The sequence below is a fragment of the Oxyura jamaicensis genome, chromosome 3, assembly GCF_011077185.1.
Source record: "Oxyura jamaicensis isolate SHBP4307 breed ruddy duck chromosome 3, BPBGC_Ojam_1.0, whole genome shotgun sequence".
NCBI lineage: Eukaryota > Metazoa > Chordata > Aves > Anseriformes > Anatidae > Oxyura > Oxyura jamaicensis.
Genome location: NC_048895.1, coordinates 80,486,141 through 80,510,991, shown reverse-complemented (window position 1 = coordinate 80,510,991; position 24,851 = coordinate 80,486,141). Strand labels below are relative to the sequence as shown.

The window sequence follows — 24,851 nt, the reverse complement described above, 5'->3', positions numbered from 1 at the left end:
GGCCGCCCGCGGGGGGGGGGCGGGGGCGGGCGGGGGGGGAGGGGAGGGGAGGGGAGGGGAGGGGAGGGGAAGGAGGGGAAATAACTTGTTATTTCATGTGCTGAAGGATGCTGTGTTTTGCTGCTTATCATAAAGCTGAACCTGTATTCAGTATGATTTATACTTCTTCATAATTATCTGTAAGAATAGTGATCACACATTTTGCTAGGCCCAGAGACTTTGTTATACAGTGAAGGTAGCGGGATGCTGGTGGCAGGAACCAGCAACGCTGGCACAGAAACTGGCTTCTTGCAAAGGCCAGTTGTCCTCCCTGTGGTTCGCATGAGCATTTTTTCTTATGATGAAGGAAGGGGCCTATTCTTCCTGATGTTGGTGGCTAGCCAATGCATTCACACTTGTATTTTTTTTTTAGTATGAAGTCATGCAAAAACGAAATACAGGAATCAGTTAAAGCACTTTCTGTTCCATACCACTAATAGCTCACACTGACCAAGTGCAGTTTTACCTGAGGCTATAAAGTACCTTCCCATCTGGCTGGACCCGCAGCATGACGTTGTCCGTGGTGGTGTCGTGGATGAAGGAGCGCTTGGAGTGCACAAAGAACATGTCAGGGACCCAGATCTTCTTCACCAACCTGCCATCAAACGTCATGCTTTGGTTGTTGGTGCTGGGGAAGGACAGCCTCTCGTCTTTCCAGTAGTGTCTCAGATAGAGCGTCATGGTGAAGTCCTGCAACAAGCAGGTTTGTGTCACAGCTTATGCCTTATCAGCACAGCAATGATTTCTCTTCTCTGGCACAAACTGCACATTACATATCACTGTTCCTGAGGGTTTGGGTTTGCTTTTTTACTTAGTTCAAGGGAATCCCTCATGTATCTGATGATAAAGTCATGCACAGTTGTTTATAAGCATGCTGTCTTAGAGTGTAATGTAGTATATTACCATAGTCTTTTATATAAAGCTGCACAAGTTAAAAATGATCGATTCTGGCAATAAAACATATTTTCCATCATTATTTTGTCAATAGCCAAAACTGACCCTGAATGTTTTTTTTAAACCTAATGTGATACACAGCACTTTTCCCATGTTACTGTGTGTTGCAGCCTGATGGTACATGAGGGGCAGGAACAGTATTCAAAAAACAGAGGAAGTGTCCCTCAAAATCATAATGCTTTCTTAAAAAAGAAAGTTTTTTTGTTTTGTTTTGTTTGTTTTGTTATGGATTTAGCCTGTGTAGAGTGCCAACATCAGTCCTGCATGTCCCTGAAATACTACTTCAGCATCAGCATGAATATCCAGGACAGACTGACAAAGCCTTATGCTGGTCCCCAGAACACAGCAGGGGTGACACAACTGCTAATGAGCCAAAGGCAGATTCTGGAGAAATTTCTGCCCCCTGAAAACTCTTGCCCTCTTATGACCACACACTTCCCAGTGAGATGGGTAATTTGTTGAAAGGGGTAACCTTTCCTTTGATGTGAAGGGACACTGAAATTGGGGGTATTTCTTTCCTCGTGGTGGTGCTGCCACATGACAGATACACTCTCATTATTTTTTCTATGCTGTTGCTCATTCTGCTGAAAGCAGAACTTACCAGTCCGAACCAGTGCAGATTTTAGGATGGCTACATGGCTTCTGGCTGGGAGCGAGCTGGGCCCTGACCAGTTCAGAGCATGGTCAACATGAAACCGTGTCTGCAGTGTATCAAAGTGCCCTAAACCTAACACATTAGTTAGTCTCCTCAGAGCTTTTATGTGCTTTCACTTCGTAAAAAAATGTAAAAATCCAAATCCTCTGGGGAAATTCTGGCAGTGTTGTATCATTTTGTCTTAGAGAAAAGAAAATGTCAGATTAGCTTTTATTCCTTCTGCTTCAAGACATTTAGAGGGATGAAATGATAGCTTGAGTCAGTGGAAGTAACTGTTGGCAGATTCAAGTCAAATAATGTGCCCAGGAAGCTGCGGAGTCCATCCTTGTAGGTATTCAAGCCCAACAGACAAAGCCTCAAGAAGCCCACTCTATCTGACCCTGCTCTCAGCAGAAGTTTGGGCTAAATGGTCTCCGGCCGTCCCATACAGCCTCAGCCCTTCTGTGATGCTTACCATATCCACCTCAGAAATGCTGTCCAGACTTTCAACTTGGACATCCACCCCAACAGGAATCGCAGGGCCTGGAAAGAAAACAAAAGTTGAGAAATTATAAACCTGGTGAGAAAAAGTAACCCTCAGTAATCCTCTCACGTCTTAGAAAAAAAATTAGATGTTCAGTCTGATGTAGAAACAACAGAAAACTAATTACAAGTAGAAACAATTGGAATTCATAACAAATAACTAATAACAATCAAAATCAGCAATGAGTCTGACCTGAGTCTTTTTTGTTACATCCTACATTCCTTCAAAATGTATATGTAATGTCTCTAGTGCTCAAGGCTAAAGCTCACCAGACAGATGCCCTGCAGAGCTCCCATTCACACAGAGAGCAGCAGTGGCACAGCTAATGGGATGTGGGAGAGTAATTCCATTTTTTCCCCTCACGTCCTCTGCTCTCCTCTCAGGCTAATACCACCCTGAGAACTGCTCCATGTATTTGGCTTTCACACCACTCAGTGCTCGGCTGTGGAAAAGACAGGGCGATGGACAGGGCTGCATTACAGCACACAGGTGTGTGCACTGAACCTGAGGCTCCCAGGGGGAAAGGTCTGGCTGTGACCTTGTGTTTCCCTCCCCCAGACTTGGACTAGCCCCTCGCATACCTCTGGCAATTACAGTACAGGAGATCTGTCAAGATAAATAATACTCACATTAGTGGACTGCTATGAAACTGAAACCTTTTTAAATTAATTGAACGTGTTAATGTTTGGTATATTGAGCATTTAGCAGTAAAACCTTCTTCCATCAGAGTATATAATGGTATCCTGGATTTGAATGACCATCTGTCAGCCAGAAAGGGTAGATAAATTACAACATTCTCTAATCCACAGGCTGAAAGAAAGCGTGTTCCCCTTCATCCTTTTTCCCTGAAAGCTTAGCTTTCTGTACAGCACAGCCACAAAACCGTGAGCAAACATTAACACACAGCAGCCAAATATTTTCTTTTTTGGTATAAATGACATAGCCAGGCCAGCAAGCATGGCACCTGATTTGATTATGCATACCAGAATCGCCATAGGAAGCCAGGTTTGTAGAATTTCCCTGTCATCCAGGAATACATGTAAGGTGTATTTGTAGATTTTGTCAGAAGAAAGTGCCACTGAATACCAGGAATATTAAATCGCCTATACCTACTTTTCCATGAGTTTGACTAAGCCATTTGTTCACCCAAGGAAGAAGGCTACTTTCCTTTACCTCTATCCCTCTGAGCACGTCATGAATTCACAACAAAAATAAAAGTTGGAGGCAGAAAAGCCTCTGCTTGTCAACCTGCTTGTCGGCCTGACTACATACTAAAAAAGAAGTGATGGTGGAAAACAGAAACAATGACAAATGTGCAGGTGTCATACCTCCAAAACCTGGTCTCATGCTGAAGTCATGGTCATCTATTCGCAGCAGCTGTTCTGACTTCGTCAGTGGAGATTTGGTGATGTCAGGGCTTCGTTTCAGGATTGGGCTACTGGGAAGAGAGAAACACAGCTATTAAGTCATGTGTGGTGCTTGTGAGAAGCACACACCCGTCTCAGTCCTAAAACCGTAACCTGTTAGGATTCATATATCCCTTGAGCTAGAGCCACACGAGTGCTTGCAGTAGTTGGCAGCATGTGATTACAAAATGTCTCCCATATGCAACACAGAACACTTAGGCACCTGTGATAACTCTGGCACTCTGTGAGAACATTTGGTTTGTGTCTGTGAAATTGTCTGGGCTTATCACACGGTTTGGATACAATCATCCACATGTATGGGCTGGAGAAGTAGTGCGTGTGTGGTTAAGTGGGGAAATTAAAAATAAGGAGGAAGTTTTCTGACACTGATTTCTGACAGGCCAGGAGTTAGGGAAAGATACATAAAATAAGCTACTGGCTGTTGCCCAGGAACAAAATGGAGATAGGCTGGGAACCAGGCCAGGAGGCAGGCCATCCCCTGACTGGGGATAAAATGATTAGCTCCTGCTCCAGATTTCTAACGAAGACAAAAAGGAGCATTAAAAATTAGAGTCTGGGATGGTCCTTGCAGAAGCTGCTGAACCTGCACTGAACACTGGGCAGAGGATGCTCTGCTCCTCTTCCAAATCCACTTCTGGATTATTTGGCTCCCCAGAGCTTTGGCTGGGACAGAAGCTGCAGCACCTCTCCTGCTGCCCAGCCATGTAAGCGGAGCTTTCCTGCACTCCCTGCAGCCACACAGCAGCTGCCAGGGCAGCAGAAGAGCTCAAGAGGGAAGGCTTTGCTGTTTCTTAGTTTGAAAAAAGATGAAATGTTCCAAGAGGCACTTGTCTGACTACGCAGAAGACACGTCAGAAATAGATTAAACAAACCTAGAAAAAAAAAAAAAAAAGAAAGTTGGCAGGGAATGTTTTCCTGTGATAAAACACATCCTAAATAAGATTGCTTAACCATTATGTACTTCTCATAGGCAGTTGTACCCCAAGAAACCAATACAACAATCTCCTAGCAGGGACCAGAGGTGTTACCAGTGACTCCTCCATGAAGCCCTGAGTTTTTGAGACCTGGTCAGTCTCAATTTAATAATTTATAGGAGTTACAAGTCCTCTATATCCATTGATGAGTTCTTCAAGTCATTACTTATCCACAAGACATTTTAAAAGGTGGTCCCTGGTTCTGCTTTAAATTTGTTTAATTCAGCCTCTTCCCATGACATTTTGCCCCTATTTTGCCCTTCTTTTTTTAAAATAAAAGTGACTTAACAGATTTGAAGCCTGCAAGCCAAAATAAAAGAATTTCTAAACTTTCTGTTAACAATTAATACACTGCATTTTTCCTGTCCTGATGAAAACTCATTTTCCAGATACTGAATTATTTTCATAGCTCTTATCAGATTCTTTCTATTCATTAAAATCTAGAAAGAAACAGGTGAACTGGAGGAATAAAGTAGCAGGTACAATTACCACAAAAGTGTTTAATAAAAAAAAGGTTCACCTAGGAACCTCAATGGTCAGGAGATGACAGACCAGAAAGGGAGTTAGTGGTCTATCAGACAGAGGCCATAACTCTGAGCTGTGGAAAGAGCCATGGGATTTTAGGTACGCATTTGGGAAGGAAGGTTTATACCCAGTCAAGACAGGGGAGTGTTATTACCAGGTCACTGGCAAAACCTCAGACATTCAATAGGATCATCAGTGCTCAGAAAGGCACTTTTCTCCCTGACATGTGCTGAGGGAAGGGCGAGCAGCGGGGTGGAGAGCCATGCAGAAGTGCTCCACGCAGAGGGAAGAAGCATGGCACTGGCTTTTAGGGTCTGAACATTGCTCCACCTGTTTCACACAAGGTGATATGCACACTTCCTTGCTCCCCACTTTTATTTGTGCTCATAAATGATGCATTTCATGGGCTACTTCCTTGCTCATCCTTGGGGACCTACACACTTCATGCCTAACAACCTCATGCATTCAGCATGTTGCCCAAATAGTCTATGGCTTAGGTTTTTTGGGATGACTGAACAATCCTACAATTATTTGCCTCTCCACTAAGTTTTGTGTTCTTTGTAAGCTTAACTAGTAATCGTTTCATGGGTCTTATCAGCCCGCTACTAAAGATACTGAATAGCAGCAAATGATAATACATTTCTTCACATTTCTATTTTAAGCTGCTTGCTCAGAAATAGTCTTACATCTGCAATGAGCTTCTGAGACACCAACTCCCCTGTTTTTAATCTGTTTCCAGTGGATATGTTATTCATTTGCATGATACTGTCTAGTGATAAGTTTTAGCCATATCTCCTGAGTCTTCATCAAATACTTACATAACTATACCATATCAGGACTCTGGCCTTTGTCTGTCACATTTGCAATGTTCCTAAAAATAGTTTAGGTGGAAATATAAGGAGAATATTTTTAGGACTATATTTCACTTAACTTTTTACGTGTTCTTCTATATGAGCAAGAATGGCATTACTGGGAGCATATAAGAGGGCTTTTTGCATTCCCAGTCCTTATTCCTATGTTTAATAGCTGTGGTGGTTTTTAATTTATTTATATTTTCCTGTCACTGAACCCAACTGTTCAGTTTTGAACTATGAATGTGGTGCCAAGGAGGTGGTGGAGTCACCATGCCTGGGGTGTTCAAGGAAAGGTTGGACGTGGTGCTTAGGGACATGGTTTAGTGGGTGACAGTGGTGGTAGGGGGATGGCTGGACCAGATGATCTTGGAGGTCTCTTCCAACCCTAATGATTCTATGATTCTATGGCTGTGATAACGGAAATCATTTTTGTTCATCTTAATTTTTTGGCCACACCTTTATTACAGTGGCTCATTCTGAAAACTTGTAAACTCCAAAATCTGTAAAAAGCTGATAAGAGAAAATATTTTAATCTTGAGTAGTGATTCTATTTTTTATTTTCTGGTAAAAATGTGAGGAAAAATTAATGGTGATATCTATTTTAAATAAAGCTGTTACACCAATAGTTTTTATTTTGTTTTATGAAAAAGAATGAGGATCTCTGTTTGTATTCTTTTTTTTTTCCTCCCTTTGAAACTTTCACATTTACAACTTGGTGAAGAAGCCAGAAATGCAATCAGAATAGAAAAATGAAAATGCTCTGTCCTGCCAGAAACCATGTTTAAATTAGAAGTATTTTCCTTTCTGAAGATTAAAGCTATGTGTTTTTTTTCCACCTCTGTTTTTCTTTTTTTTTTTTTTTATTTTTTTTTAAATTTTGCTTCTGTACTGAATTACAGAAAAAGTCAAAATGTCTTCCAAGTAAAACAGCTTGATCTGTGATGAGTCTGGTAGGTCAGTTTAAAAATAAATTGGGGGGAGGGGGGTGTTCCCCAAAGTGGTGTAATTTACATTTTTTTCACTTCTGAAAAGGGAAACGTGCCCCTGAGGTGACGGTGGAAGTCTGTCTGGGTGCATGGGAGGTTCTGGGCTCTGCAGCTCCAGAGGAGGATGGGTTTGGGGCTGTGCTCCTTCCCTGCACTGTCTGAACCTGGCCGGACAGACCCAAATTGTCGGATGTCTGCCCGTGCCAAGCAGACAGTGGTGGGCGCAGTAGTGACCTGGGGCAGAGGGGATTATACGTGACCTAGATACTGCCCCGTGCCTGAAACAAATCACGCAGCACTGCAGTGCGAAGCCAAAGGGCCGCACAAAATGGCTGTGGTATCCAGCTCTGGCTCTGCAAGGGGAGCTTGGCGTCCCCCCAGGCCTTGCTCAACCCCGTTAACAGCATGAATCCTATTTATGGCCTGTGTGCTAGACTCTTTACAGCCTCGGACGATTTTGCTTTCCTTGCCTTCGCTTACCTGCCCTGCTTGTGCGCCTCACTGTGGGCTTCCCGTCTCTGCCGCTGGGGCCGGCTGTGGTGAAACAAGGAAAGAGTGAGATGAAACAGCCTGTTGTGGGGATCCCACCACATGGTTTAGCAACACTGGGAGGAAAACATGGCTTGATCTGTGGTGTTGCCTGTTGTAGCACAGGCAAATGGCTCTTACCTGGTTGTGCCTTGTCGCCAAAGGCCAGAAGAAATGGTTGCTCTGCCTGCTGCCATTTTGCTGGGAGAGGAGGGCAGAGCCAGAGGTGGGTTTTGAGAGAAAACGTTTCAGGGTATTTCTACCAGCAGAAGGGGTTTTGCCCCATCCAGAGAGCTCTGGATGGCCCAGTCCCACCCCACCATGTCACACCCAGTGGTGTCCCCTGCAAGGGGACCTGCTACCTTACAGGTCTTGGGACAAAAGAATCAATGAGCCCATTAAACACATAAATCCTGGCTTGACAACTAACTAAACAGGGTTACAAACAAAGTATAACAAACAAAGCATTAACAGCTTTGCTTGGTAGTCTTTGGGTTTTCTGCTTATGTAGGAAAATACTTTTATACACAAGCGTGAAGAAAAAAAAAAAAAGGAAATACAATATGCTCAAAGCCACAAAATAGGAGAAAGTGTGCATAAGCAGCTCTTTTAATGCATTACATCTACTCAGCTGAGGTTGTTAAATAGAATAGCTTCATGATAAGAAAACCTTTGCAAAGTATTGCTGGGGATGGTGGGGGAAATAAATATTTATAATAAATATTTGTTTCTGTTTTCCTGTTGTCTCTTAGATGTCTGTCAAGAGAGTCCCTGCTCCTCTCAGGTGTTTGGGAATGTTTTATTTTATCATTAAAGGAACACAGTACTTTTAGCAGTGTGCTAGCTTGAGTAAAAAACAAACAAAACAAAACAAAACAAAACAAAACAAACAAACAACAAAAAAAATTAAACACTTAACACTTGCAACTCATCTTTAAGTAAAAGTTTTAAAAAAATGAACTTATCTATGAAATAAACACTAGCTCTAATCAACTCTACTAATGAGACTTTTCACCCATTAACATATTTAAAGTCCTGATCTTGAGACTCACAGAGGAAAAGCTTTGTTTGCAATGACTGTCACCAACCAAGTGCCATTGCCTCTTGAGTGACAGGTGGCCAAAACCAGGGTCTCTCTAAAAACTGATGGTGTTGTAGGAAAATGCATCTTGGTGATGTTACAGAGAAGTAAACAATCTCCATAATGCCCAGGCTAGCAGTAGGCACTGGGCTGTACCACTGACTCACCCTGAAGCGCAGCATTTGCCAAGTGAAATTGGTATCTTGCCAGAATCTGCTGTGTTTAATAGAAGAGGACTGGAAATAAATCCTCATGCAGACCACTCTTTTAGGAAGCTTTGGGCCATGCAGCACCATTGCTATTGCAAGGAGCAGCTTCTACGGTGCTTGGACCCAGACAAAGTACAGCAAAATGCACTTGCAAATGCAAAATGTGCTTTATGGAGTCTTCTGCCTTGTTGATATGCCCTTATGCTGCTGCTGACGTGTCTTGCTGCCGTCTGCTTCTTGTTTGCTGGCTGTCAGGAAATAATTTCACATGCTTTGGGCATAAGCAGATTCTGGTGATGAGCTGACCTACTAAAATGACTTTAAAGTGTCCTAGTAAATTCCTGGCTGGTTAGGAATAATGTAGGTATTCAAACAGGGATGAAGCAAGCCATATTTTTACTATTTCTAATTTCCATTCCTCATTGCAGAGTTTATCTAATGCTTCACATTGGCCCTGACCCTATCCTGGCTGCAAAGGGAGCCTTCAAGGCATGGCCGCCAAGGACTCATGGCCAAATACTTCCCATCCTCTGCAACTGACAAAACCATGTGGTTCCTCTTTTTCCTTCCAGGTGGTTCTCCACAGCCCCTAAACTAAGCTTTATTTCTGTATCACAAACCAGCATAAAATGTCCCCCATGCTCCAGTTACTGCAGGACACCATGTTCATTTGTGTTTTGGTTCATCTCCTTCACTTCTTAACACCGATCTCATTCCCTTTGTCCATAGCTTTGAGGTTACCAAGCTTTCCCAGCTTTTCTACCTCCTGTAGCAGCAAAACCTTCTTACCTGTTGCCAGCCATTCCCCAGTTACTGTGATTCAAAGCCCCATCTCCTTCTACTCATTGCATAGATTTTCTGTTCTGGTTTCTGGGGAATGCTCTGCTGGTTTAGTGATCAGTGGCAGCTACATTATGAGGCCCAATTAGCCTGCCTGCTCGGGCTGTGAATCAACTGAAAGGTGCTATGCCTTCTCCTAGCACATCTGCTGTCCCTGAGTGTTTGCGGCAGAAAACTCACAGATTGCTCAGCCCAGCTGTCTGCCAACATGGCCACATAATGTGATGGTGATGCTCCTGCCTCTGTCTGGATGACAGGCAGTCTTCAGAACTAATCAGTAACTCAGGAGGCAAACTATACAGAATAATGAAAAACTTTTTATTTTTTTTGTCCCAATGTCAATATTTAACTCCTAACAGTTATAGTGCCAAGAGGCATTTCATGGCTCATGAAGCTCACTGAGATGCTTTATGAAAAAGCAGAAAACATCACTGGAGCAGACTGGCATTTATTCATTTCTCCTTGTGCATTGGTGGAGCAGCTCTCAGGCCTCTGATGGCACCTGGACGATGCAGCCTTTCCAAAGTCCCACCAGCTGCCCCCACTAGGTGACTAAACCTTAGGACTTCCAGAGAAAAAAACATTCAGGAAAAGAGCTACATACACAAGGCAAAAGGCAGTTACTTCTTTTTAAAAGAAGCCTGTGATTTACTATGGCACTTATAGTCCCTCCAGCTCATCCAAGAGAGTTGCAGAGTTAGGGATAACCATGTCTGATTTTCAGAAGAGACAGTCCAAACATAACATATGAAGGACACAGCAAGCATTTCCAAATGCCTGGCTTCACAGGACATGTGCCAGAGTGTCAGGTTCACACTGTGCACCAGACTGCCCACAATATTCTTCATCTTTGAAATAAGAGCTTTTGAAAGTGAACACAAGTGATAGAAGCCACTACACATCTTAGCATTTTGGTCTATAATTACTTACACAGGACATATTTCCCACCTAGAAATCATACTCTATTTTCTCCAGAGGAGGCAATATACCTCTAGTATATTGTACCGCTAGTATACACAGTGACCTATTTTACACTCTTATTATGATAATCTTATTAAGATCTGAGAACATTTCTCCCTTGAGGAATTAAATCCAAACACAGTTCCAATTCTTCAGGAAACAAACAAATCTGGACTATTTTCCTCAAGAAAAATGTGAAGGTAAGTTGCTGAAATATATTATAGAGATGCAGAGAGAAATGACTGCCAGTGACTCAGTGACTTGGCCACTAGCCCAGGATGTGGGAGCAATTTCCACTTCTATCATGGGATCAGGAGCAAGCCTGGAAATCTCCTTGTGCCTTGGATAATCACGGGAACTGTCAAGTGGATGTGGCACTTGGATGTCCAGGTGATGGACATCTTGGTGTTCTACAGAAAGCATGTTCATAGGAAGTGAAGATGTCTGAAGAAATACCTTGAATTTGGAAGTAATGGAACCAGATTCAGGTGGTCCTTCCTTGTTCCAAGGGGCAACATCCATGGAGAATGGTGCTGGTGGGTTTGGCAGACTGGCCTAACACTAACATTTTTCACACTTACAGTTTTCTCTATCCCTTATGGCATCAGGTCTGCAAAGAGGATGGCAGATCAGAGACAAGATGCCAGATCAGATCCCATCTCAGGAAATTTTGTTGAGATGTAGTTGTGACATAATCTCCACCCCTTCGGTTACTTGCGTCATCAGCAACATTTTGGCCAGGGGCTGTGGCTTGGCCCTGAACCTCTTACCATAAACAGAGGTGCCCACTGCCCTAGGAAAACTGGCAGCTGTTGGCTGGGAAAGACATGTCCAGGGTTCATTGATATCAACATCTCCACATCATGTTAAAGGCAGAAACCAGGTGAGGGGTGCTGGGCAAGGACATAGTGGAGAGGCAGGAGGGCCTCATGGAGATGTGGACAAATGTATAAAATGTTCATGAAAGCACACTAATTTTTACTTAAACTGGGAGAGTTACAAATTGGGAGCTGTAGACAAGCCACTAAAAACTGAGGAAAATTAATCACAAAAAAAATATTTTTAGCTTGGCATTTGTCAAGCTCTTGTTTGCCTGTAATTTTGTTGGGTCATTTGTCCTTCTGATTAGTAAGGTTTAAAGATGGTGTAGAAAGGTCACCTCTTGCTATTGCACGTGGTTAAACCTTTGAAAAGAAAGGGGGAGAGCTATTTTATGTATTCCCATCACGAAGTCTGAAAAATAGTGCATTTCAGAGCTGTTCTACCATCTTATTTTTGAATGACACAGAAAATTCAATGAGAATGCCATTTTAGTGCATTATCGCTTGAATATAGATTAATTGTAGAATTCAAAATATCCTCAGGCAGAAGACACACAGGCACCCTTTGCATTTTGTGCTTCCTTTGCTCTTTCCCTGACCATGAACATTGGCAAACTAGATAAAAATAAAGACACCTATACCTATTGATTATTCACAGCAAAGTCATGTCACCTGGGATCCTGGCACTGTGCCTGAGGCTGCAGAAATGAAATTCCCCTCATACAGCAGAAAAATGCATCCAGTGGGTATACGGTTGTTGGGTTTCATGGCAGGCACAGTGCCAGGGCTCAGCTCAGTGAAAACGAGGAACGGATGAAGGGAAGGGGAGCAATGCCAAAAGGTTCAGCATCTGCCCCAGTCTTTGAAGAAAAGGTTTTGACTTGTGAGCACAGTGCAGACTGGGGAAGGGCATGTTAAGGAACATGTAGATAAGCTGGGGGTATTTAAATCAACTCATGCCAATGGCACTTCCCCCGGAGCACCAGGAGTACCAGCTGATAGAGACTCCAGGTCATTAGGAGGTACCTCTGAGGACTCCTCACAGACAGGAGATATCCCTGAGGGAGGGTGAATACAAACACAAAACGTAGCTTTAAGCAGAGATAAAAATAAGGATGGTGGAGTTTTGATGTTTGGAAAGAAACTGGGACAAATTCATGATCCGTTTGTATTCCCCCCCTTCCCCCCCAGGATAACGAGATTATAAAGATCACTCAATGTGAATATAATTGACGTCAAAGCAGTCTAATGTCCTTCTGACAATGTAACTGGCCGCCTTAGTGTAAGTAAGAAGAAAAGTAGATTTGAGGGAGGTTTTTAAAATTTCATTACTAAACCTGAGAAGTATGGTGTAGAGGAAACTGTGACTTCGAGCGTGGTTGAACGACCATGGTTAGAGCAACTGACAGTACCTTGCTGTCAAGCTGGGGAGACATATTAAATGACATCTCGTAGATTTCATCCTGGGGACTACTAGTTGACATTTGCAATCATAATGCAGATGACAGAACTATAAAACTTGTGCACAACAGCATGCTTGAAAGGGATACAGACACTTTGGGGTCTATGAATGCAATTCAAAGCAGCCCCAACACATTGGAGGAATAGTCCAGCATCAGTAAGATGAATTTCAGTTAAATATATATATATATATATAAAGAACTGTGGAATACAGAAAGCTAATTGTTCAAATGAAGACTGGGGAGTAAGTAGCTAATTAGCAGTACTACACTTGTCTTAACTCCATACAGGGAAATCACTCTGTCTTCATAGGGGCAATCAAAACCATCAACAGTTAAGGAATTTGTTTGCACTACAAAAAATACAGGGCTGTAATGATTCCATTGTTGGGACAGTGTTAAGAAATATTCATACAGGCACAGGACCAGAGAATGATTTAAAATAAATGGACTGAAGAGTAAGAGGGCACCAGGTTTTCACCCAGAAGAAAGCCAAGTAAGAAAGTGATGAATTAGTATTCAAACAGCCTGAACAGGGCTCTCCAGATCAGAAGGGAGACAACGAAAAAGCAATAGGGTGTAATTATATAAAACCAGGAGTGGAACAGTGAAGGTGAACAGGAATTTGTTGCTGACGGCTTTTCACAACACATACTAAGAAGAAAATTTAAAGGAAGTACAAAAACACAGCATGTCACCGTGAAATTCACTCTCACCAAAGGCTGAGAATGCTAAAAATGGAAATGAGTTTGAAAGGTGTCTGGAGAGTTCACAGAAGAAACACCAGAAGGATCATTTCTAATGTGAATCCAACCCCTGAATCAGAAAATCAAGCAATTTATATGTAGTCAGGAGGGAGAAAACTGCCTTGCAGTATCTCTGGGTTGGTTTGTTGTTATATCTTTGTTTGTTTTTGTTTTGTTTTCATTGTAATGCTTGGTTGCAGATATGCTTTTAGAGCCTCTTATGTCTCCTCACATCAGCTCATAAAACACATGGAAGGCCTTGTGTAGGCCAAAAGTCAATATGAAGCTGCTGATTCTGAGCAAGTAACATGGTGGCAACATTGGAGATGTTATCATCAGTCAGTCAGTAAAGAAACACAGTACCTGGGTATATGAATGTAGCTACAGAAATACTGGTAAAGACAGTTTTCTGACACAAATCACCTGAATAGAGATAGAAAGCTATGTGAAGTCCAGACCCAAAATAAGTACCAGAAAGGATGAAAGGAGGCTGGCGATAATGATGAAAGTAGAAAATACCATTTTCATAGAAGCACCATTTACAATGATAAGCAGAGAAGACACTTTCAGCTGGGTTTTGAGAAAAATGCACAAGACTTCCAAGAAAATTGTCATGCAGGATTGCAGTTACTTGAAAGAGAAATGTGTGGAAAGGGACAATGAGAGAAATAGCAAAGAAATAATGAAGAAAAAGATAATGTATATTAGAATAAAGAAAGTGAGTGCTGTTGGACAGAAGAAAAAAAGATTTCTGGCAAGTGGAAGAAGAGGATAGGCAGCAGCAGCTGCTGCTGAAGAAGAGGAAGCTACAGGATAATGCTGGATCAAAGCAGCAGGAGAAAAACTGGCAGAGCTGTGAGACAGGGGAATCAGATGTGCCTTGGGGCAAATAGTGGAGGCAGGTGAAGAGGAGGGCAGAGGAAGTCAGGGACAAAAAAAGAGAGAAGTTGGAGAGGAGGAGGAAGCTTGCATGGGGGAAGGAAAAGGAGTAAAGGATATGGAGGTGAAAGGAGGAAAGGGAAAGGCAAGGTACCAACAGAGATGGAGAGACTCCTATCATGCTGGCCTGAAGCCCAGAGCGGGCCTCTTGCTCTGAAGGCACTGCCGGTGCCTATGGTGTCAGGACACAGCCCAAACTGCTGACCTTAAAGCACAGTGCCTTGGGAGCTGCAGGAGCTCTGCTGGGCCTGGCTCGCTGCTGATAAAGTGCTCACACAGTCAATGCTTTCATGGGGCATTTCACGGGCTTATCAAGCACTCAAGATCTGATCTAGGGACAGCTTGCATTAGTAAGCTTTGTTTATGAAAATAAATGCTTTTGGGATCAATTGTGAAGATAAGATACAAAGGCAAAACTCTAGGACAAGAGAACAGCTTAAGGAAAATAAATCCTGTTAGGGCTCATGGATGAATTTATGAAGCCAGAGAAAGCCGTGAAGGTAGGAGCTGCCCTAGGTGTAGAAGTCAGCCTCAGAGAGGGTACCAGGAGAGCTACGTGTGATTTACAGCATGCAGGCAGCTCGCACACAGTATGGTCAGAGTACAGAGCAGCTCGTAGCACAGAAATCCTATCCAAGTTTAACAAAAGCAAGGCAATGTCATGTTGCAAATGTTTGGCAGGATGCTGAGCTGTTGGAAAAGGACTGGGAAGGAACCGTGGCCATAAGGATGCAGAGTGGCTCCCCTCACTTAGGAAGAGTGCCACTAATGGTGATAACATCTGAAAACGTTACAAAGATCCTTGGCAATGAGAGGGACCCTGTGACAACAAGCAGAGGGCTTATTGTAGAGGATGTCAACCAACTGCTGTTAAAGATAGTTCTCACTGGCAGAAATGTAAACAGGGAGATCTGGAAGAGTGGAAAATGAGTTGCTATTTGGAGACCAGAGTGAGGCAAAATGATTATAATGCAGCCAGAGAATGGCAGGGACATGACTAAAAACATGAAGCAAGTCTCTCAGCTAAGATTAAACAAACACAAGCCGTAAATCTTGTACAGAGAAATCTCTTCTGCTGAGGGTTACTTGTCTGAAAGGTGGTTATAAAGCTGTCCAGGGAGATTTTAGTGTTAAAGGAGATTTTTTTCCCAGCAGTTAGCTTTGTCAAAGCAACCTGGGCTCTGCTCCAGGCCAGTTCTTTTTCTTCTGCTCATCCTCTCCAGCAGATTCTGCAAGTCTAATTAGCAATGCAGGCTTTGGCCATTTTGTTGACATAATGATTTTGTGGCCTTTATGCTGTCCTTGCCATGATCCCCGCACAGCCTGGTGGCTCTCCAAGAGCAGTTGGGAAAGCAGCAGACAGCCCTCATGCTGGTTCTCAGGGTTGCAGTTTGGGCCTGTAGGAGTTTTGGCACTGTGAATTGTGCAGGACTGAATTTGGCTTTGCGAACTCTACAGGATTTGCACATGACTGATTGCAAACTGTGAGCAGGTCTGCAAGGTGTAAAAGGTTTTGTTTTTGTATTGCTGCTCTTTAAAGTGAAATTCCTTTGAGGTGATTTGTCCTGGAGATAAGCAAAAATCAGGAGCTGAGTCTTTCACTGACACACAGACATTTTTACAAAGAAATACAGGGTCGGAAGGCTCTGTAGTAAGTCCCATGCAATAAAGTTCTCTACATTGCTGCTTTCACTATGTATGCATACTTTAACCTGAGCTTATTTGCCATATTCTTGTCACACTCCATATTGTGTCCCAAAGCCTCATCAGCTATATTTAAGGTATTATTGTGGACCTTTTGCAGAATTTCTGTCATGCAAACCCAATCCCCCAAGGACCATGCTGCATGCATGAACTCTTATGGGGAAAACAGTATATTTCTACCCACCCTTCTTCAAGGCTGTCTGTCCTATCTCACGCTAGAATGGCTGCTTTGGGGTACCTGCAGCGCCAAAAATTGTGACAGAGACAGTGTCTGACACTGCGCCTCCCATCCACTCCATTCACCCTATCAGCAGCAGCACAACGGCTGCGGGATCAACTGGATTTGGGCAGATGAAAGGACAAGCCCTGGGGCTTACAACTGCTGAGAAAATGGTGAGTTTTTATTTGAAATCAGAGAGTCTCGTTGGAAGAACCTAACACTTCCGTCCAAATAGACAAGCCAAAAGCGTGCATCTCCTCCTTCAGCTGCACCACGAGAATCAGGAGCAAAGCTGGATGCTTCTCTCAAGGACGGCAGGAAGCTGGCAGCACACCCAAGGTGACAGCTCTCTACTGCAGGTGCCCACTCTGCCTGCCAGCAGCGGTGGCTGACGCTGAGCTCTGACAGGAGGGCAAGTGGATGGTCTCATGCCCCCAGAGGGCTTCTGCAGGCTAGAAACGCCATGGGTGCAAACGAAGACAGCCTGAGCAATCTTTGGTCGTGTGGAGCCTGCCTTTAGATTTCCTCCATCAGCCTCCAGTGAGCCTCTGCAGAAGACAAAGGCTGCAGTGAAGGGATGGATTTCCATCCTGGTGCTTGCCTCAAGCCTTACAAGCAAGAGATAGCAGTGCCTGAAGAGGAATAATGAAATACATTGCTCTAACTTCTTGCATAATGGATATTCAGGGCTGAGTCTTGAAGGGAAGAGAAGCAGAGCTGTTCATGAGCAATCTTCACTACAATTTTCTTCTGATGTTACATAGGATCCCCCCTCACACTGTTTTTCTTCCAGGCTATAATTCTGCAATGGGAAAAGGCATTGACTTTGAAATGCAAAGGAACCATGCCTTCTTCAAAGCTCTCTCATTTGATCAGCGTTTTAATGTATACTGCACCCAGTCCTGCTGTCAACCCTGCAAAAGCAGTGAAGGGGCAGAGTCAAGGTGTGGGAAACATCCTACAATGAGAAATTTAAGAAGTCTGATCTGGTATAGCTAAGAGGAGTTGAGGAGGGAGCTTGATCCACCTGCAAATACCTGGATGGAGAAGAGACAAGGTGGCATAGAACAGGAGCAAACAGATGAAAGCTGAAGTAAAAAAATACTTGCAATACTATTATTATTGTTTTATGTGTACATGAGATTGAAGGTAGTTATCGGAAATTAGGGGTTACAGACTACAATACATACAGAAATCTCTGTTGCTTGTGCTTAGAAGGAAATCAGGGGGAAGGCCAGAATCATCCTTTTTGATCTTACAGCTGCTAAGGCTGTTAAACCATAGGTCTCATGTGGCCTGTCCCATCACAGGGAAAGCAAGCACTGTACTGGGGGCAACACTGCTGATGGACAAGCTCTGGCCATGGACCAGTGTTGCTCCTCTCTCCCCATCAACCCTCCTCAGCATCAGCACTGTGCTACTGATGCAGAAGTGGACCAGAAAGGACCTCCCAGGCCCTCAGAGGGCTGCCTGAGGGGCTTGTCCTGGCACAGTGACACCGTATGTACAAAAAGCAGGTAAAGAGGCAGCACCTGTGTGAACTGAATAGTTATTTCTATTCCAATTTTTACATAATTTTAGCACTTCTGCTGTAATTTGTTACATTGCCATTTAATTGCACCACTTCATCTCACCCCTTTCTTTTGCCACCGTCAGCATGTCACCTCCGCTTCCTCTGCCATGAATCCTCAGTGAAAACAGGGGGTTTGTGTCTGTCCCACACACATACTGATTCTGGCAGGGCATGCCCCAGGGGCTGACCATGGGCAGAGTGGCGGCATCCATTTTGCCAGTTATACCTCCAGGAAGGTGGTGTCACTGCTAAAGCCATTTCCTATGTTTTAGGTGGCTTGGGGGCCCCCAGGTGCCACCATGACAGTGCTATCACTCTGTATTTTATCTCTGCCTTGCTTTCCCTAGCAGTAGGCAGAAGGGAACATTGGAAAATGAAAAATGACCACGCTTTCCTCACTTCAACCTTTCAATCATTTTTTCCCAAAACCTAAGAGGAATGGCTTGAATTCCTGTGGGCTGTGACATTCCTGTGTTTCCATCCCCATGCACTCACTGTACAGTATTAATGACCATTTGGAGTCATTAAAGAACAGAAACAGTGACTATAGCAAAGCAGAAATCGCATAGGTTCAGTCTGTCACAAGCAGAGGTGCACAACATTTGAACAGCAATCTACATGTGTCAGCTATATCCTCAAAACAAAACAAAAACAGACAGACACAAACAAAGGGATTTTCCTCCAAGTATACCTTGTGATGTGCCTGAGTATAAAAATCCTCCTACAAAATTCCAAATATTCTCCAAAGAGAATACAAGTAACCAGAATTCATTTGCTCAATTGTAGCAAAAAATCTTGCTCAACTCAAAACCTCCTAAAATGGCTGTCTATAAGACAGTAGGAGAAAAACATCATGTATCCTTCTTGAGAGAGGGAGAGAGGGAAGGGAAGAATAGACTGAATATTTTCATTCACTTTGAATATATCCATTCAATATCCTGCATGCTCTCTCTGTTTCCTCTGTTAACTGACCATAGCCTTGAGGTTTGCAGAGACACTCATTTTTTTTCACTCTCAGAAGTTCTATAAACAACCGGCAAGGGAATAAGAAAATAAATTCTGAATCTTTTCAAATCACATCTCCAGTCAATCTAATCCTCATAGCATACAACAGTCCTCACGGACCTCAGTTTCCTCTCCACTCTCATGTAAATACTCCAGCATATTTCAACCACAATAAATATAATAAAATGCTTCTTTTCTGCACCATTCCAAACTTTGAGATAACTCACAAACCCACTTTTATTTTCTTTCTGTTTTGGAGGGGGAGGGAACAACATTTTTCACTATAGAAAATGCATTAAGAATTATTCATTGGCAAAAAAAGCAAAAGAAAATATTTTTGGCTGATAGATCACAATCTGCAAATGCAAACTAATTGTCTGATAGACATTATATCTTGATCTGAAGCATTACATTTGTCCAGATTTTAGCTATTTGAATGTAAAAACAAAAATGAAACTCACCTGCCTTTTTTGTACGCCTCATGTATTTCTTTTCCTTGTCGGTGGACTCTGCATTCAGTGGATAAAACCCATCCCCACAACAGCAGGAAGATGCTAAAATGCATTTTATGGACAGTCAACACGTTACCTGAGTGTTCTGTATCCAGAAACAGTCCATACAAGAAGAAGAAAAGCAAAACGTAGATCCTGTTTCTCTTTTTAAGACATTATCGGTCTGATCGTTATTGGAAGGATGTTTACTCATACAAAAAATCATCCTGCAGTATTTAATCTGGACAGTGGGGAAAGCAATTTCCACTAAACCTATAAATCCCTCTACGTCAGATGGCAGGGATTTTCTAGCGGTGTTGAATGCATGTATTCTCAAAGAACAATTATTTTTTGTCCAAACAGGCTATTTTATTAATTGGTTTAAACTGAACCCTCTTCTAGTGCCTGTCAGAAGTGGCATATATATATTTCTGTCTGGTTAACCAGAGAGGTGCAGCTGATCAGATAGGTGTCATAAGTCATTTTGTAGTCACTGAACTTCTCTGCATTGTGGTGACATTTGTTACAGGCGTTCCAATAGATTAAAATGTGTTAATAGACATACTGGTTTGCAGGAAGAAATCTTCATTTCCATTTAGCTCTGCAAGAGCGAGTTTTGATCCTCTATGGTTTTCTAATCACTTCAATGTACAGTGGTACTGTGGCTGGAGTGGTCAGTGCCTGCAAGGCTTGTGCCAGATATCTCACTGCTGAGCAGGGTCTCTGGAAAGCATCCCGGTGGGGACACAGAGGGACAGAAGGACAGCCTGAGCACAGGGCTGTTTGGGAGGATCCTGTCAAAGCAGAGCTGCTTTACGCCAGAGCCACAGGAGAGCTCAGGGGGACGATGTGCTGGGCCTCATGTGGCTAACAGAATTCTCATTCTTGCTGTGAAAAATAAAATAGCATGGGCGGAAACACATGGTTGAGCCAGCCACATTGTCCATTTCTTTGGAGCTCACCCTCCTTGCTGTATAGCCCACAGCTTCATGTTTTCTCTCCTTCTCCTCTGTGTCTCCCTGCAAGGAGTTACAACTCTACTCCAGCTTGTGCCTTGTCACAAAATTCATGTTGGTTGCTCTTAACACATGCACCTTTGCTGACAAGGAGCTTTTTCCTCTGCTTGTTAACCAAGGATTTCTATTTTAGAGCAGTTTGTCAAGTCACCCATCTCTTTTCATGAAAGTCCTTTTCCAAAAACCTTGGGGAGATCTCTACCTGGTCTAAGTCACTGTGGCTTTATTGACTTCAGTGAGCATTTACACTGCCATGGGATCCACAGAAACAGCACATCAAAAGCCACTAAAATTTCTTTTCATCAACCAAGATTCAGTTTAAAGGTTTGTTTAGCTGAAACTGGCCCTACACAAAGTCACCCAGGCTTCAAGAGATGGGAATCACTCAGCAGCAGTTTGTTGCAAAGTTTGGTGCTGTTCAAACAAGTTGTACCCATCTTGTCTTTTAAAATAATATGCTCTCAGGTTCCACCAATTCACATATCCTACTCGATGAGGAGAAAAGGCACCTTAATAATTGCTCCTTTCACCTGTGTTGATATTAGGTATACTTGAATCAAATCTCTTCTCAGTCTTCGCAATGATCTGTATAAAGTTTTACGAAGTCTTTCATCACAGGGAATGTTTTTGTCTCTTTGGAATAATTTCTTGTGACTTATGCATTTTATTAAAGTGCTAGTCCCTTGCTAATGCACCAGATCTCTTCCAGGGAGCCATGGGGATTCACATGCATTGGGCAACCAGGAATCCACTTAGCTTCCCAGGAAAAGCTGAAGTCACTTGGTACTACATGTAAGAGAAGGGAAACCTTCATCCTCTGATTAACAGAGGGAATTTAATAAGAGAAGATATTGAGAAGGCCAAAAAATGTATTTAAATGAAATATGTTTTTAAATGTTATCCTTAAATTTTGCTCAACCTTGAGCTTGAGTAGATGGAGAATTCATTCTGCAAAAAATTAAAGATACAACACTGTTTCCATTCAGTAGTTAGAAATCTGGTGAATACTGAACAAGAAAATAATGAGAAATTTGCAATGAACAGTATTTTCAGCAAATTAATCTGTTTTTACAACATGTAGATTATCTGTGAGCTGACTGCAGTTTCCTCAAATAACCTTATTATTTAAGTTTATCAGCTGATGTGTTTGGGAGGGGAGTGGTTCCTAGGGATTCATAACAAAACCTTGTAAATGCGAACCACTGTTTAGTTTTACTTGGTTTGATAATCCCATGCATTTTTTCCAGTTCATCCACCAATTGACTGTTCACAAATATAAAATGAAACACATCCTCTGCATTCCAGATTCCCGGTCAGTAATAGCGTAAGTACAATAAACAGCTACCCACGTCTGACAACATTCACTGGAAAATCTCAGAGCAAATTTTAAAATGTCATTTGAAAGCTGCAATACCCTTGACTTTGATTACTATAATACCAGTTCCTCAGATAGGGGAGAATGTGAGAAGTTTGCACAAAATCCCTTGTAGAAAGTCAGTAGTTGATCCAGGAGCAAATAAAGAAATGAGAGCGGACCACAGAGATGAAGACAAGTGAGAAATGTTGAGCTTCACAATAGGAAAGGCCATTTATTTCCTCTTTATGGCTGAAGGCATCTTTCCTGGAATACTTTTGTGCTTGAAGTTGGATACTTCAGTACTTTATCTGGGTTAGAGTAGGAGCTGAATGCAAATGCTAATCTACTAGGAAAAAAAATCTCAGGCAGCTGAAAGAGATGAAACTGAACAGGAGAGGTTAAAAAAAATGTAGAGTTCTTGCCTAAGCAGAAATAAATATGTTTTGAATACTTGGTGTGCGCTCCTACTCTAGCCCTGGGTTGTCCCAAGGCCCAGCTCCATATCGGTGGCCGCTGATGGGTGCTGATGTCCTCACGTGGCTGTGCTCTGCCTCCCTTTCCCCATGGGGCTGATTGTTGAGTCAGGCCAGAGGGACAAAGCAGCAGAAAATGCATCACTCCTATTCTTCTCGCTGCCTCCAGAGCATGCAGCCCTGCAGGTCCATCCCCGACCCAAGGGAAGGGCAGATCCCAGCAGCCATGCCATGTATGAAGGCTTGGCCTCCATGGGGATGCAGCCTCCAGCTCCTGTGGAGCTCAGGGACCTGCTCAACACCCACTGTCTGTGCTCGGGGGCTTTATCACTTCAGTCACTTTGATCCTCAAAGGGGTACAGTGGGACCTTGGGCATTTACTTAGTTATTGAGGCCTCTCAGTGCAGGCTTCCCAGGCTGTCTGGGACTCTAATCCTGTGTTTCCAGGGTTTTCGCTAACAAATGATAAGAAATGTCAGAAAAGTAAATATTTCATTCTGTTTGACCCAACTACATTATTCTGGTTTGTTAAATCAACACGTTTTGGGCCAACTAAAGATAGCTAGCACTATCCACTTTTTCCATTTGGTCAAAGAAAAGCCAACTCTTTGCCTGATTCTATTTATAACCAATCTACCTTCAAAACGAGAGCATAGTCAGACCAAAAAAATGAGCCTGTTTTTTTTTTTGTTTGTTTGTTTTGTCTTGTTTTGTTTTGTTTTTCCTTTTTTTTTCTTCTTTTTTTCCTTTGACTCAGCTGCATACTGAGATCCTGACCTTGCCAGGAGTAAGAATCTAAAGAGCAGTCATGTGAGCCACCAGCCACCACTTGAAACCAGAAATGCTTTCAGTGCCCAAGAGGTCAAGGAGCTACACAGTGTAACTGTCTGACACAATGATAGCTCTACCCAAATCATGAATCTGGCCTTCTCATTTTTAATTACACAAAGCTTCGAATTGCACGATAATGCACAGTATACACAGTGTAAAACATCCCTGGAGCTATAATCAGACTGCTACAGCCACAAAAGACCCCATCACATTTACATTTTCTAACCTCTTCCTAATGGGCGCTTGCCTTTATCGAAGAGCTTTTAAAGCAAACATGGGTGGATGTGTCATGGTATCTCTGTTGTGATTCACTTTTGCAATAGCCGGAGGAGCACAAGGGTGCCAGAGTGATTGATAGGATGCTGTTTGACTTCTGGAAAGCTATTTACCCTCTGCAGCTCTGTTTCTTTCAGGAACAGCACTCTGTGTCTCCAGGGCACATAGCCAGAGTACTGTTTGTTACTTCTTCAGTGGATTCAGTCATGGACGTTGTCAGAGACTCTACAAATCAGACTTAATATGAAATTAGTGGGGTTTCTGCAGCCATTACCCTTGCCCCTTCTTAACAACTGTACTTGCATCCTTTGGGTTGCTCACAGGAGATACATGCTCACTCTGCCTAAGTTGAAATACGTCAGCTGGATACTTCATACTTGTTGGATATAGGACCGTCTCCAAGGAGGATATTAGCACAGACACCAAACAAAATTTGGACATCTTGAGGATGAGGTGGTGTATCCACTGCATTTCGCTATGGTGGTGTCAGCAGAGGTGGTGGTTATTCCATAGTGCTCCTAGCATTAGTATCCTCTTTGCATGACTTGAAATCAAACTCCAGAAAGCTGAGAGGATGAGAGGAGTATGAATACATGTATATACACTGAGATGACAGTGACTAAAACTAAAGGAGCCTACACGGAAAGGGAAGGAGTATAATATTTCCTTTGCAGGCACAGGAGGCAAATACACTCCTTCCTAACCCATAACGTTACAGGCTGTGTTTGTGGGGAGCAGAGACCAGGAGCTGCTGGGAAGAGGGGTGCGTTGGTAATGTCCTAAGAGGAAGATTTCACTTTTCAGTGTTAAAGTTCAGTAAATGAGATAGCATAGGTGTTCACTAGGTTGGAGTCATGCCACTTTGTATAGACACCAAGGATTTCACCATATTTGTCTTCATGTTCCTGTCTCTCTTGCACCTTCCTTATAACACATCAGAGCAGACTCACATGCTCCTCACAACCAACACTGGGACTTCTCCAGGGAGTGGTGAGGACATTGGTGGAGCTCAAGAAATCATAAACACTAATGAATAATTAGATTTCAACACAACGTAAATGGCAGGGAGGAGAGAAGTGCCAATGAACCCATGACCCCAAGGCTTTCTTATCACAGAATAAAAATCAGATAGAGGCAAGGCACTGTACATGTGCCTCTAAGCCGCTATAAATCCCTAAATGGATTGTACACTGTATAAAAGGAAAATGAAATAGGCCAAGCCTGCACTGGGCAGAAACCTGAAAGGCTACAGCAAACAATGTGCTTGAGTGAATTGCAGTGCTTTGGGACTAATGCCTCTGGCTGCTGTTCCTCACTGCTGCAACGAATAACGATGCTACAGCACCACAACGAGGCAAACCCTTAATACCGCTCCAGCTTCACT

General features: G+C 42.9%; 1 protein-coding gene across 4 annotated transcripts in view; it reads right to left on the bottom strand.

Annotated features, from left to right (window-relative positions):
* Positions 1-23,569, bottom strand: part of GABRR1 (gamma-aminobutyric acid type A receptor subunit rho1) — a 32,543-nt gene extending 8,974 nt beyond the window's left edge. Inside the window, exons 1-5 of one of the 4 annotated variants that reach the window (XM_035322543.1) lie at positions 23,418-23,569; positions 7,418-7,471; positions 3,500-3,609; positions 2,103-2,170; positions 506-729 (exon numbers count right to left, since the gene is read on the bottom strand). In XM_035322543.1, coding sequence (XP_035178434.1) covers positions 506-729; positions 2,103-2,170; positions 3,500-3,518 — 311 coding nt within the window. In that variant the 5' untranslated portion in view covers positions 3,519-3,609; positions 7,418-7,471; positions 23,418-23,569. Of the gene's footprint in view, positions 1-505; positions 730-2,102; positions 2,171-3,499; positions 3,610-3,890; positions 3,939-7,417; positions 7,472-19,484; positions 19,841-23,417 lie in introns of those variants that run through there. The other 3 variants (XM_035322540.1, XM_035322542.1, XM_035322544.1) reach the window with 3 other exon arrangements.
* Positions 23,570-24,851: the final 1,282 nt, after the last annotated feature.